This window comes from Mobula birostris, chromosome 6, assembly GCF_030028105.1.
Source record: "Mobula birostris isolate sMobBir1 chromosome 6, sMobBir1.hap1, whole genome shotgun sequence".
Classification (NCBI taxonomy): Eukaryota; Metazoa; Chordata; class Chondrichthyes; order Myliobatiformes; family Myliobatidae; genus Mobula; species Mobula birostris.
In genome coordinates, this window is record NC_092375.1 from 90,751,323 (window position 1) to 90,765,175 (window position 13,853).

The 13,853-nt window shown below is 43.5% G+C and overlaps 1 protein-coding gene across 1 annotated transcript in view; it reads left to right on the forward strand.

Annotated features, from left to right (window-relative positions):
• The window catches only part of epsti1 (epithelial stromal interaction 1), a 51,715-nt gene that overhangs the window by 1,233 nt on the left and 36,629 nt on the right, over positions 1 to 13,853 (forward strand). Inside the window, exons 2-3 of the mRNA XM_072262344.1 lie at positions 11,550 to 11,608; positions 12,787 to 12,870. Of these exons, the coding sequence (XP_072118445.1) occupies positions 11,550 to 11,608; positions 12,787 to 12,870 (143 nt within the window). The remainder of the gene's footprint in view (positions 1 to 11,549; positions 11,609 to 12,786; positions 12,871 to 13,853) is intronic.

Below are 13,853 nucleotides of genomic sequence, written 5' to 3' on the forward strand. Positions count from 1 at the left end.
GAAGTTCACAAAGTAAATGTTCATGCCGTCAGGTTGGAGGCTACCCGAGGGAATATGAGGTGTTGCACCTCCAACCTGACTAACATCATTATGGGAGTAGAGGAAGCCACGGGCCAACATGTTGGAATGGGAAAGGGAAGACAAACTTCAATGAGTGGCCACTGGGAAATCCCGTCCTTTGTAGCAAGTGGAGGAAATGGATCCCCAATCTACATCGGGGAAGTGATGTTAGCAAATTGTCTCCTCACCTGGAAGGACTTCTGAGGCTCTGAATGGTGCTGAGAGAATAGGAATAGTGACAGATGTCAAACCTCTCAAACATACTCCCTTTACGCCTCTTTGTCTCTTCCACCACACACACACACACACACACACACACACACACACACACACAATTCTCCTACTATCTTCCTGCCCTAGGGACTACGGTGGACAATTCAGCTAACGACAAGCAAGAGGGAAATGAAAGCAGCCATGGGAAACCACAGAGTAACTGAGAGTTGCACTGCTGTGCACTAATGATGGATTGTTTAAGAGGGATGTGAAAGTGATGGAAGAGACACAATGCGGATTTGCTGCCAAATTGCCAAGCACGTTATGTAAATATACAGGCAGAAATGTAGCAACTTTACCACCAGAGTTGAAGTGAAGAAGGTGTACTCTGCTAAAGGTCTCTCATTTTATGAAACATTCAGTATGTTAAAGTGAGTAGAGATGGGAATGAGGGAATAAAAATAAAGATGTAAATTTTGTTGTGCTAATGAAAAAAGAACAAGGTGGTATGATGCAAATGCTTGAAAGCAGAGATAGACAAAGTTGGTAGATGCAGATTCTGTCTAGTTACAGCACCTTGGGTTAAATAGAAGTATAGGTTATATAATGAAATTACAAAATACTGGAAATACTCAGCCAATCAAAAAGAAGGAGAAACAAATCTAATGTTGTTGTCAAGGAAGCTGTTATCTGTTACTAATAGCTGGGATGTGGACCTTGCCAAACAAGACATACAGTCCTTACAAAGTTCAAAGTACAAAGCAAATTTATTACCATACATGTCTCTGAGATTCATTTTTGCAGGCATTTGTAATAGAACAAAAATACGAACAACCAGTGTGCAAAAGACAACAAATTGTGTCAATAAGAAAGCAGAACAAAATAATGATAAATAAATAAATAAATAAATAAATAAATATTGAGCACATGAGTTGTTGAGTCCTTGAAAGTGACTCCGTAGGTTGTGGAATCAGTTCAGTTTTGGGATGAGTGTAGTTATCCACTCTGGTTCAGGGGGCCAGTAGCTGAGAGGCAATAATTGTTCCTGAACCTGGTGGTTTAGGAACTAAGGCTCCTGTACCTCTTTCCTAATGGTAGCAGTGAGAAGAGAGCATGACCTGGATGGTGGAAGTCCGTGGTGATGGATGCTGCTTTCCAGTGACAGTGTACCTTGTAGATGTGCTTAACAGTTGTGAGGACTTCTTTTTCTGTGATGGTCTGGACCGTATTGACTCCTTTTCGTAGGCTTTTTTGTTCAAAGGTATTGGTGTTTCCATACCAGACCATAATGCAACCAGTCAGGACACTCTCCACTCTGCACCTATAGAAATTTGTCAAAGTTTTAGATGACATACTGAATCTTCACAAGCTCCTTAAAAAGTAGAGGTGCTGCCGTGCCATTCTTTGTAATGGCTCTTACGTGCTGGTCCCAGGCCAAATCCTCTGAAATGATACAATGAGGAATTTAAAGTTACTGACCCTCTCCACCTCTGATCCTCTGATGAGGACTGACTCATAGACCTCTGCTTTCCTCCCCCTGTAGTCAATGATAAGCCTACTGACATTGAGTGAGATTCGTTGTTGTGGCCAGATTTTTAACTAGATTTTTAGTCTCCCTCCTATATCAGAATCAGGTGTAATATCACCTGCATGTGTCTTTGTGGCAGCAGTACAACGCAATACATAATAATAGGAAAAAACAGTGAATTACTTATACTGTATATATGTATATGCAGTATATTAAATAAATAAGTAATGCAAAAATAGAAATAAAAAAGGTAGTTTGTGGGTCCAACGTCCATTCAGAAATTGTATGGACGAGAGGAAGAAGCTGTTCCTGAATCACTGAGTGTGTGCATTTGGGCTTCTGTACCTCCTTCCTAATGGCAAAAAGAACAAGGCATCACCTCTGTGATGGGTTCATTAATGAAGGCTGGTGCCCATGATGGAGCTGACTACAACTCTCTGCAGCTTATTTCAATCCTGTGCAGAGCACCCCCATCCCCATACCAGAGAGTGATGCATCCAGTTCGAATGCTCTCCACAGTAAATCTGTAGAAATTCACGAATGTCTGCGACTGACATAATAAATCTCCTCAATGAAATATAGCAGCTATCATGCCTTCTTTGTAGCTGCATCGATATGCTGGGTCTAGGTTAGATTCTTGGAGATATTGACAATCAGGAACTTGAAATTGCTCACTCTTTCCACTTCTGATCCCTCTATGAGAACTGGTGTGTGTTTCCTCATCTTGCCCTTTCTGAAGTCTACAATCAGTGCATTGATTTTACTGATGCTGAGCTGCTGCGAGACCACTCAACTAGCCGATGTATCTCACTCCTGTATGCCCTCTTGTCACCATCTGAAAGTTTGCCAACAATCATTGTATTATCAGCAAATTTACAGATGGCACTTGAGCTGTGCCTAGCCACAGTCATGAGTGTAGAGAGTAGAGCAGTGGGCTAAGCACACATCCCTCAGGTGTGCCAGTGTTGATCGTCAGCAAGGTGGAGATGTTAATTCTGATCCGCACAGATTGTGGTCTTCCGGTTACGAAGTTGAGGATCCCTGTATTGATGGTGATTAAGGAGGAGATATTGTTGCCAATCCAAACTGACTAGGGTCCAAATCACTCCTCAGGCAGGATTTAATAGATTTCATCACCAACCTCTCAAAGCACTGCATCACAATGATGTAAGTGCCAATGGACAATAGTCATTGAGGCAGGTTATGTTCTTCTTGGGCACTGGCATGAATGAAACCTGACTGAGGCCAGTGAGTACATCCGACTGCCAAAATGAAAGGTTCAAGATGTCAGTAATCATTCCATCCAATTGTTTAGCACAGGTCTTCAGTTCTTGTCCAGGCACACCACCTGGGTCAGGAGTTCGCCCTCCTGAAGGATGATCTTACATCGGCCTCAGAGACTAAAATCACAGGGTCATATGGGGGCTTTGGGAGTTCGTGAAGGTGCCTCCATGTTCTGTCAGTCAAAGCGAGCATAAAGGGCATTGAGCTGTTCTGGGAGCAAGATCTTGTTGCCACCGTTAGGTACCCCGTAACTGGGTTGCCAAACCAGCAGAAATGGACCACTTAGTTGGAATCTGGTTAACAGAAACTAATAAAGTTTTATTACAGAAATAAGTAACACAGTACTCTAATCGTAGGGATATAAATGCAACAGGTTAGCAATGATAAAACACACACGTACACAGAACTAGGGTAAGAGGAATCAATCAAGCTCTATCGCAGACTAGGCGTAAAATGATCAGTCTCAAGTGACGCAGAGTTCAGTTCAGCTTAGTACAGTTCACAGTAATCGCTGTTGTGCCGTTGGAGAGAGAGAGAGAATATGCAAATCTGATTCAGACAGACCTTTAATGTTCTTCGCAGTTAGCTCTCAGGCAGACCCTTTGTTATGTCTTCTGTGGTCACTGACTGTGACCCCTCCGCTCCGGATACGACCATTCTTCCACTGTGAATCCGGCAACCAGGCAAAGGCGGACACACACACCAGGTTCCCACCGATCTTACCCTTTTCACCCTGTGCGTCTATGGTCGGTTCCCGCGACCAGACCTGCAACTCCCACCAACTTGTGGGGGCACACCGCTCTTCCAGGGTCTCGTTATCTCGTGATCTCGTGTGTGTCGTGCCTTAGCGAACCTGTTCTTTTTATCCCCCTGCTGGGGTATCACCTGTCCATCAAACTTCAAACATTTCAGGTTCAAAGCAACTGGTCTGTCAATACTCGGAACTGTGTCTCTTTTCGTTAATCTCTCTCTTCTCTCTTATTAGCATTTTGAGTGTTTCCCCATTGTCTCCCTTATCTCTCTCATCAGCATCAATCTTCTGATAAGTTGGTTTGTCGTCACACCACATATGTTGCTTGGTTTTACTTTGAAGGAGGTGGAGAAAGTCTGGTCTGGAATGATGACTTCCCAGATATTATACCTGGATCTCTTGTACTTTCATCAGTCACCAGACCCAAACATCACTGATCTAGCTCTTAGCAGATTGCAGATCTCTTGGTTCATCCCAGGCTTCTGGTTCTCTGGCTGGGTTACAGACAAAGAGAAAAAACTGAGCTAAAGTCATAGATGGGTGGCAGACATACAGTAAATGGCTACTTTTGAGACAGACAGAAAGAAGATGTGAATTAGTTAGGAGGGGGAGGGGGACGTTCAATATCAGGTCCAGAAGGCTCTAAACATGCCCAGATAGAAGATGAGTGTTGTTCCTTAAGCTTTTGCTGGAGACAATGAGTAGATCTGTCAGAGTGGGAGTGGAATGGTGAATTAAAGTGGCAGGGAGCAGAAAGCTTAGGATCACACCTACAAACTAAACACAAGCACTCTATGATGCAGTTACCCAATCTGTATTTGGTTTCTCCAGTGTATAGAAGACCATGTTGCAATTACAAAATACAGTACTTTTGATTGGAACAAGTAACAGGAACTGGCCACTGCTACCAGATATCAATCCCTGATATTGGATGTTAGGGCAACCTGGTTTGCTGGACATTTTCCACAGCCCTGCGATTAGAAACATGTTATGCAGGTAAAAAAAACAGCTCAATTTACCTCTGTTACATTAATCTTTGAATGATAGAACCACAGAAACAGACCTTCAGCCCATCCTGTCCGGCAAATCATCCAGTACTCATCTATACTTATCCCAGTTACCGGCTCTTGCTCTATAACACTATGGCTGTGTGAATGATTAAATGTTGCAAAAGTAGCTGTCACCACTGCCTTGGTGAAAATGTTCCTTCTCAATTCCCTCACTCTTTACGTATATATCCTCTGGTTTTAATTGCCTGTGTTGAGGGGAAAACTTTCTTACTGCCTGCCTCTGTCTTGCACCTGATAATTCTGTATACCTCCAAAGAAAACAAACTCAGCCTATTCAGTCTCTCCTGATATCTGAAACTGTCATGATGTGAGCTGGCAATATTGGAACCCAAGTGCAGAGGAAAGAGAGATTCCGATGTGAGGTGGTGACAAGAGTTTATTCACAATAATTCCAAAAGACCATCGGTGGCTTGGCCAAGTGACACCGCAAGAAGTAACGTTCTCAAAACTAGGACCCCATGATTACTGCTAATCAGGCATCCACTTAAATAATGCAAGTAACCTGGAATCCCTCAGCCTATCAAACTAAACCCAACAAGCTTAGATAGAAAGCACCAGGAGACTGCATTACAAAGAGCAGGTTGCTCAAGAAAAACTCAAAGAACTCTAAACGATTAACAACTCACATTAAACAAAAATTAGCTATTTCAGGTGCTCTAAAACCCTCAGAACCCAACACTCCGCATAGGCCCAAAGAGCTCATTACAGTACCCCTTTCCCTATGGCTGACACCTGATGCCTAGGGAGACCTGAAAACTCGAGATCTAGGGATGATTCGAGAGACCTGAAGAACTTGAGAGGAAGGGATGGAGAACTTGCGAGGGAGGAACCCCAAGAGACTAAGGCTATGTCCACACTAGACCAGATAAATCCGTAACCGAAGCTTTCTCTCTTCGTTTTGACCCTCCGTCCACACTGAAACGGCGTTTTCCCCCCCCGAAAATGGAGCTTTTCTAAAACGCTCTCCAGAGTGTTTAAATCTGAAAACGCCGGTTGGCGGTTGTAGTGTGTACGGGATAACTGGCTAATTTTAAAAACGCTGTCATGATGTGCCGGAACAGATGGTGGTGGCAGCGTAGCATTTCATTGTTTCCTTGAACACAACCTCCAACATCACAACAGCAATATCTGACAATAGATCTGTAACAGCCTAATGTAACATTGTATGGAAATACAAGATAACACTGATGCAGACATGTTTTATACATTTAACAAGGTGCTTTATTTGTCATGGTCCCTTCTGGCAAACCCCCACCTTACTATTTACCTCAGGAATTGGGCCTCAATCCCCTCGTTTAATGTCCAATCATTCCCAGGTTCCATGAACTGCACACACCTGCTTTCCATCAGAAAATGCAGGATAAAGACCCTGTGATCACAACAAGGAGCTGCCAGTTTGTTGGTCGACTCCGGTGTGAGTAACCTCATTTCATGGTTCTTAGGGCTGTTAGTTCTAAGTCTAGCATCACTCCTGGATTCTCTCCAAACCCAAGACTTTGGGTAAAGACCCTCCTGGAAACCGATTCCACGCTTGCTATGGCGATAACGCCGCCGGACTCTGCCCTCGCGCCCGTGTTCTGCACTTGAGCCCGTCCACCGCCATGCTCCTGTAACATTATTAATGTATTGCTTCTGCAAGCATTCAATAGATGCAATTGTCAGTTTTGCGCAGTAACTCGTTTTATTCCACATGTTAAATATAGCAAAGTAATACACAAAGACATGGCAAAAGTAAAGGCAAACAAATGAGGTAACAGCAAATTTCACTTTTGCCCAGTAACAAGCCTTATTGTATTTAGTTGTAGCTGTCGCCCCTTTCATCGATGAAGAGACTTTGGCTGTAGGAAATGTTTCTGGACAAACGCACACCAGGTATACTGTTTCCTCTTTGCTTGTTTTCTCTGTGTCTCACGCATGCCTAGTATGGGGAGATTCACCCAGATATCCATTCTAATGTGGACAGAGGTATTTTCAAAAATGCCTGGTGTGGACGCCTATCGTCTTTACGCGAAACCACCGGTCTAGTGTGGACGTAGCCTAAGAGACCAGAGAATCTCAAGCAGGCCTGGGAACCTCGAGTGGGGTCTGGGAACCCTGAGAGGCAGGGAGACTTGGGGACCTCAAAAGGCAGAGAGATTTGGGAACCCCAAGAGGTTCAGGGACCAGGGAACCTCAAGCAAGACCAGGGAACCTTGAGAGCTGCCCTGAGACGGGGTTGGGAGTCCGCGAGACAGACTTTAGAGTCCTTGAGATGGGAAAACATTGTAAAGACCATGGAAACATTAAGAAGACCTTGGAAACCTTGATAAGTCATTGGAAACCTTGAAAAGTCCTTAGGGAACCTTGAGCACTATGGAGACCTTGAGAACCTTGACCTGGACAACCTTGAACACTTTGTCCGGGATGCTTAGACTTGGAAAAAGCTAAGAGATCCGGAAACTTGAGTCCTTGAAAACATGAAACTCAAAACCAAGGGAAGGGTCTGGGAAGGACCTTGCTCACAGTGTTTTACTCTTCACAATTTTTCCAAGGCAATTAAGATACAGAAAGCTGTACTCCCAATTCTATAGATTGAAACAGCATAGACAGGTGCCTCATCACCAAGCTTGCTGGCTCATTGTAGATCCGTTTCATTTGCTACATGGAAGTTTGATATTCGCAGTCTGAACCATGACTTCCATCAAGAAGGTCAATATAAGGTAACTTACTCTTGACAGGGTCACTTCATTTGTGTGACTGCACACTCGAGCCGGGTATTCGTTTTTGGAGCAGGGCCCCTCACTGTTGTAAATTCAAATTACTTGTGTCAGGAGACACTTGAACATTGGAAAGTTCGCTACAATTAGCATCGCCTATCAGAACAGACAGTTGGGAATTATGCATTGTAAAAGGATAAGCTACCCCTCTGCAGCTGTTAGCTTATTTCAATTATTCCCGATAGTGTCCTGCCAAACAGCGACTGGACATTAGCAAAGGCATACCATTACTAACAAGGATCAACATTAGGAAAGGGCAAGCTCCTCCAGAATTTATACTATTGACTTAGAACCTAGAGCAGAACAGCACAGGAACCAGCCATTCGACCCAAACCAGCTAAAAAGCAAATCAAAAACACCTAAACACTAATCCCTCCTACCTACACCATGTCCCTATCCATCCATCTTCCTCACATCCATGGACCTGTCCAAACATCTCTTAAAAACATTTAATGTATTTGCCTCTATCACCAAACCAGGCAATGCATTCCAGGCATCCACCACTCTGAGTAAAAATCTTACCACTCACATCCCCTTTAAACTTTCCCCTCTCACCTTCAAAGCATGCCATCTGGTATTAGACATTTCAACCCTGGGAAGCAGATACTTTCTGTCCACCCAAATTTATCCACCCTCTCATGATAGCACATGTCCTCTGAACCAGACAGCATCCTGGTAAACCTCTTCTGCACCCTCTCCAAAGCCTCAACATCCTTCCTATAGTGGGGTGACCAGAACTGTACACAATACTCCAGATGTGGCCTAGCTAGAATTTTATAAACTTGCAACATAACCTCCTGACTTTGAACTTAATGCCTTGACTGATAAAAGCAAGCATTCCATAAACCTTTTTAACCACTGTATCAATCCATGTAGTCACTTTCAAGGAGCTATGAACTTGGACCCCAAGATCTCTCTGCTCCGCAACACTGATGAGGACCTTACACTTAACAGTGTACTGTCTCCTGGCATTTGCCCTGCTGAAGTTCAACACATCACATTTATCTGAGTTAAACCCCACCTGCCATTTCTCAGCCCAGATCAGCAACTGATCTATATTGCACTGTATTGTTTGCAAGCCTTCTACACTGTCCACAACTCCACCAGTCTTGGTACCAACTGCAAATTTACTAACCCTGCCATCTACATTTTCATCCCGGTCATTTATATGCATCGCAAACAATAGAGATCCCAGCACATACCCCTGTAGAATGCTACTAATTACAGACTTCAAGCCCCCAAGTAAGTCCCTTCAACCACTACCCTCTTGTCTTCTATCCACAAGCCAGTTCTGACTCCAAACAGCCAATCTGCTACAGACCCCATGCATTTTAATTTTCTGGATTAGCCTCCCATAAGGGACTTTGACAAACACCTTACTAAAATTCATGTAGACAACATCCACTGCCATGCACAAAGCCACGCTGGTCTTCCTAATTAGGCCATGTAATTCCAAATGCTCGTATATCCTATCCCTAAGACTTTTCTCCAGCAATCTTCCTACAACTGACATGAAACAAACTAGTCTATAGTTCCCAGGATTTTCCCTTGTTCCCTTTTTAAATAGAGGTACAACATTAGTCTCTCCAGTCCTCTGGGACCTCACCTATGGCTACAGAGGACATGAAGCTACTGGTCAAAGGCCCAGCAATCTTGTCTCTTGCCTCCTTCAATAACCTGAGGTAAATCCCATCAGGCCCCAGGACCTATCCGCCTTAGCACTCTTTAGGAAGCTCAACACTTCCTCCCCCTTGACCTCTACACTCAGTACTGATCTCCTGGTCCTCCACATCCTTTTCCTTGGTAAGTACTGAAGCAAAGTACTCATTAAGTACCTCACTCACATTCTCCATATTCAAGAAATTCTTTCCCTCTTTATCCTTGAGTGGTCCTACTCTTGCCCTAGTTATCCTCTTGCTCTTGATGTTTGTAGAGAATGCCTTGGGATTCACTTTAATCATACTTGCCAAGGACTTTTCATGTCCCCTCCTGGCTTTCCTAATTCCCTTCTTTAGTTCTTTTCTGGCTTCTTTATAGTCATCATGTGCTTCATTTGATCCTGACTTCCAAGGCTTGTCCTATTTTCTTCCTGACTAAAATTCATCATCTCTCTAAACATCCAAGGTTCTCTTATCTTTCCATCCCTGTCCGTCCTTGTAACTGGAACATACCTTTCCCGTACTTGTGCAATTGATCTCAAAGCACCCTCCAAAGGTCTGATATGGACTTGCCAGAAAAAAGGTGTTTCCAGTTAATGCTTCTTAGTTTCTGCTTAATGCCTTGTAATTTGCCCTACCCCAATTTAAAACTTTCCCACAAGGACCATGCCAATCCTTATCTACTCTTATCATGAAATTTAAGGAGTTGTGGTCACTTTTTCCTCAATGTTTACCCACTGGAAGTTCAGTCACCTGGCCAGGCTGATTACCCAACATCAAGTCCAATACAGCCCCTCCTCTCATTGGACACTGCATATTGATTTAAGAAACCTTATTTTAACTAATTCTGCCCCATCTAAACCCCTTACACTAAGAAGGTCCCAGTTTATATTAGGGAAGTTGAAATTCCCCCATGACAACAACCCTATTATTTTTACAGATTCCCTTAATTTTTTTACCCATCGATTCCTTAATGTCCCGGTGGCTATAAGGGGGTTTGTAGTACAATCCCATCAGTGTGATTGCACCCTTCCTGAGTTCCACCCAAATGGACTCAGTGTCTGACCCCTCCATCATGTCTCCCTTGAGTGCAGCTGTGATATTGTCCCTGGTTAGTAGTGCAACCCCCTCCTCAATTAATGCTGATTAGTTTAATCAAACGAACGTCTTTGATAACTTTACTTGAAGCACTCAGTTGTTATGCAGACATGAGTCATGGGACCCTGAAGCTGGGAACTGGGTATTTACAACTTGAAAAGCACAGAACAAAGACTGAAGAAACCCAGAATATAGAGAGCTCAGAACATAGTCTAGAGACACTCAAAACGTAAACTTGAGGAACTCAGATTGTGGACTTGCATTCCCGCCTGAAGCTGACCAATGCTAAAGCACCACTGTTCAACCTCCTTTAAGTCCATTTCTTGGTAGGGTCCTTCTGTCACGATGTGTGTTGACAATACCGGAACGCAATGCAGAGAAAAAACAGATGCTGATGCAGAGATGGCAATGAGAGTTTATTCATAATAATTCCAAAAGAACGTCAGTGGCTCGGCCGAATGACACTGCGGGAAGTAACATTCTCAAAACTAGAACCCTGCGATTATTACTAATCAGGCATCCACTTAAAAAATACAGATAACATGGAATCCCCAAGCCTATCAAATCTAACAAGCTTAAACAGAAATCACCAGGAGACCGCAATTCAGAGAGTGAGTTGCTCAAGTAAAACACAATGGACTCTAAATGATTAACGACTGTCATTAAACAACAATTAACCAATTCAGGTGTTCTAAAACCTCAAAGTCCAATGTTCTTGCACAGGCCTGAAGAGCTCATTACAAAAGCAATAAAAATCCTGATACATCTCCTCTGCACCCTCTTTATTAACTTGTCCGGTCTCACCCAGTCAAAGGTATTTCCTTGTCTACACATTCCTCTTCCACCTTCTCTACTAGTGAAAACTAACCTGTTGTCACTCTCTCTTCTAGGATAGTCAGTTCTGTTGGGCATGTCCACAGCTATTAAATACATGGTACACAGACAGAGAGACAGTGTTCAAAGAGCCATACTGAGGTATTTGCCCTCCTCCTAGCAGAGACAACATACATACACCAAACCCCAGAAGACTAAACCCTCTGAGTCCATGGTTCTATGCCCTCTGAGAAAGGTCAAATCTTTTCTTCTAATGTATAATTTATTTAAACAATATTTCTCTTTTTAAATCTGCAGTCAAGGTGGATATTCAATGATGGCACCAAACGAGAGCAAGCGATCTCAGATACAGCAGAGTAAGTATTTCAACAGTAAATGTAATATCGTTTTAACTTGGTGATCACCTTGCCTTTTCACCCTTTAAGCCAGAACTCCTGTGAAGCTCTGGTGCTATTATTTTCCTCAGCTCATAGATACCCATTGCTTAATGGTGAGCTAGTTTTTCTCCCAATGCAGCATTCACTTCTGATTTTACATTCTCATTCTAGCATTGCATTCCATCTTTAGGATGGTACAACCTCTCCCAGCCCACAAGTCTCCAGGATTTCTGCATTCTCCAATTGCAACATTAAATGCAACCTCTGTAGTCCGTACTATTCTAAGGAGAGAAGACCCGACACAGACTGGGAGACCGTTTTGCTGAACATCTACGCTCTGTCCGCCAGAGAAAGCAGGATCTCCCAGTGGCCACACATTTTAATTCCACATCCCATTCCCATTCTGACATGCCTATCCACGGCCTCCTCTACTGTAAAGATGAAGCCACACTCAGGTTGGAGGAACAACACCTTATATTCCATCTGGGTAGCCTCCAACCTGATGGCATGAACATCGACTTCTCTAACTTCCGCTAAGGCCCCACCTCCCCCTCGTACCCCATCTGTTACTTATTTTTATGCACACGTTCTTTCTCTCACTCTCCTTTTTCTCCCTCTGTCCCTCTGAATATACTTCTTGCCCATCCTCTGGGTCCCCCCCCCCCCGTCCTTCTTCCCGGACCTCCTGTCCCATGATCCCCTCGTATCCCCTTTTGCCTATCACCTGTCCAGCTCTTGGCTCTATCCCTCCCCCTCCTGTCTTCTCCTATCATTTTGGATCTCCCCCTCCCCCTCCAACTTTCAAATCCCTTACTCACACTTCCTTCAGTTAGTCCTGACGAAGGGCCTCAGCCTGAAACGTCGACTGTACCTCTTCCTACAGATGCTGCCTGGCCTGCTGCGTTCACCAGCAACTTTGATGTGTGTTGCTTGAATTTCCAGCATCTGCAGAATTCCTGTTGTGAAGCTAATTAAGATGTGTGGAAGGACCATGATAACAGTCAATTTCACTTCTTTTCCTTCCAATGAATTTGTATTGTGTGCATTATCTGCAGTTCAGTCGCCATTTAGAGTAGTACCCTGCAGGGGTCTTAGCAGTTTGAATACACACCATTCACATGCTGAGGTCATTTCTAAGCTGGTGCTTTTTATTGCAGTGGCCAACAAGGAACTGGAGGAGCTGAGGCGGTGGAAGGAAGCTCATAAACCTGGTCCAATCAGCATGGACCCCACACAATTGGGTAAGAATTAGGGTAGACATAAACCCCATTCAGTGGTCCTTGTTATGGAGGGAGGCTGCTGCTTTCTTTCATCTTTGAGGTGGTCTTACCTACAAAAACAAGTTTTTGGTGCACTTTGAGTGTGCTATGACTAGTTGTATAAATGTGATTATTGTTTGTTTTAATACATTTGGTGTTAGAGAATCATAAAGCCACAGCACAGAGGGAGGCTCTTCGGTCCATTCTCTCCGTGCTGACTGTCTTGATCAATCCCAATTACCAAACACTTCATCTGCAGTCTTCTTTTCATTGATAATTCAACTGCTCATGTGGTGGAAGAGAAAGTTTCCTTCAGATCCCCTTAAAACTCTTACTCCTTACCCTAAATCTGTACCCTCCCATTCTAGATACCTCCACTATGAGGAAAGGTTTCCTACTATCTATTCTAACGTGCTCTTCATAGTTTTGTATACCTCTTTCAGGTCCACCTCCACTCCCTACTTAGCGTCCCTTACTCTAAGGAAAACAAACCCAGAGTATACAATCTCTTCATAACTGAAATGCTCCATCCCTGGTGACTCTCCTCAGCACCATTTCCAGTGCAATTACATCCTTCCTTGTGCACCAATGTTCCCAAATTCCTTACTACTCAATCAGGCCCTTGGTCATCTTCCAAAAGCGCATCATCTCACCTCAGGATTAAATTCCATTGCCATTGCTCTGCCTATTTTACAATATCATTCTGTACCCAATGCCTCACTATCAGCAACATTACTAATTTTCACATCATCCACAGACTTAATAATGATACCTACCATATTCAGTTCCATATCATTAATGTACCCAACAAATAGCCTGATCCTGACCATTGTACCAAAAATTCCCTCCTTTCAGGTTCTGTGTCCCAACTAATGAAGGGAAGTATCACACTTTTCCTATGACAAAAACAACTCTTCACCATTAACCTCTGCCTCCTGTTACTGAGCTAATTTTGGATCCAATTT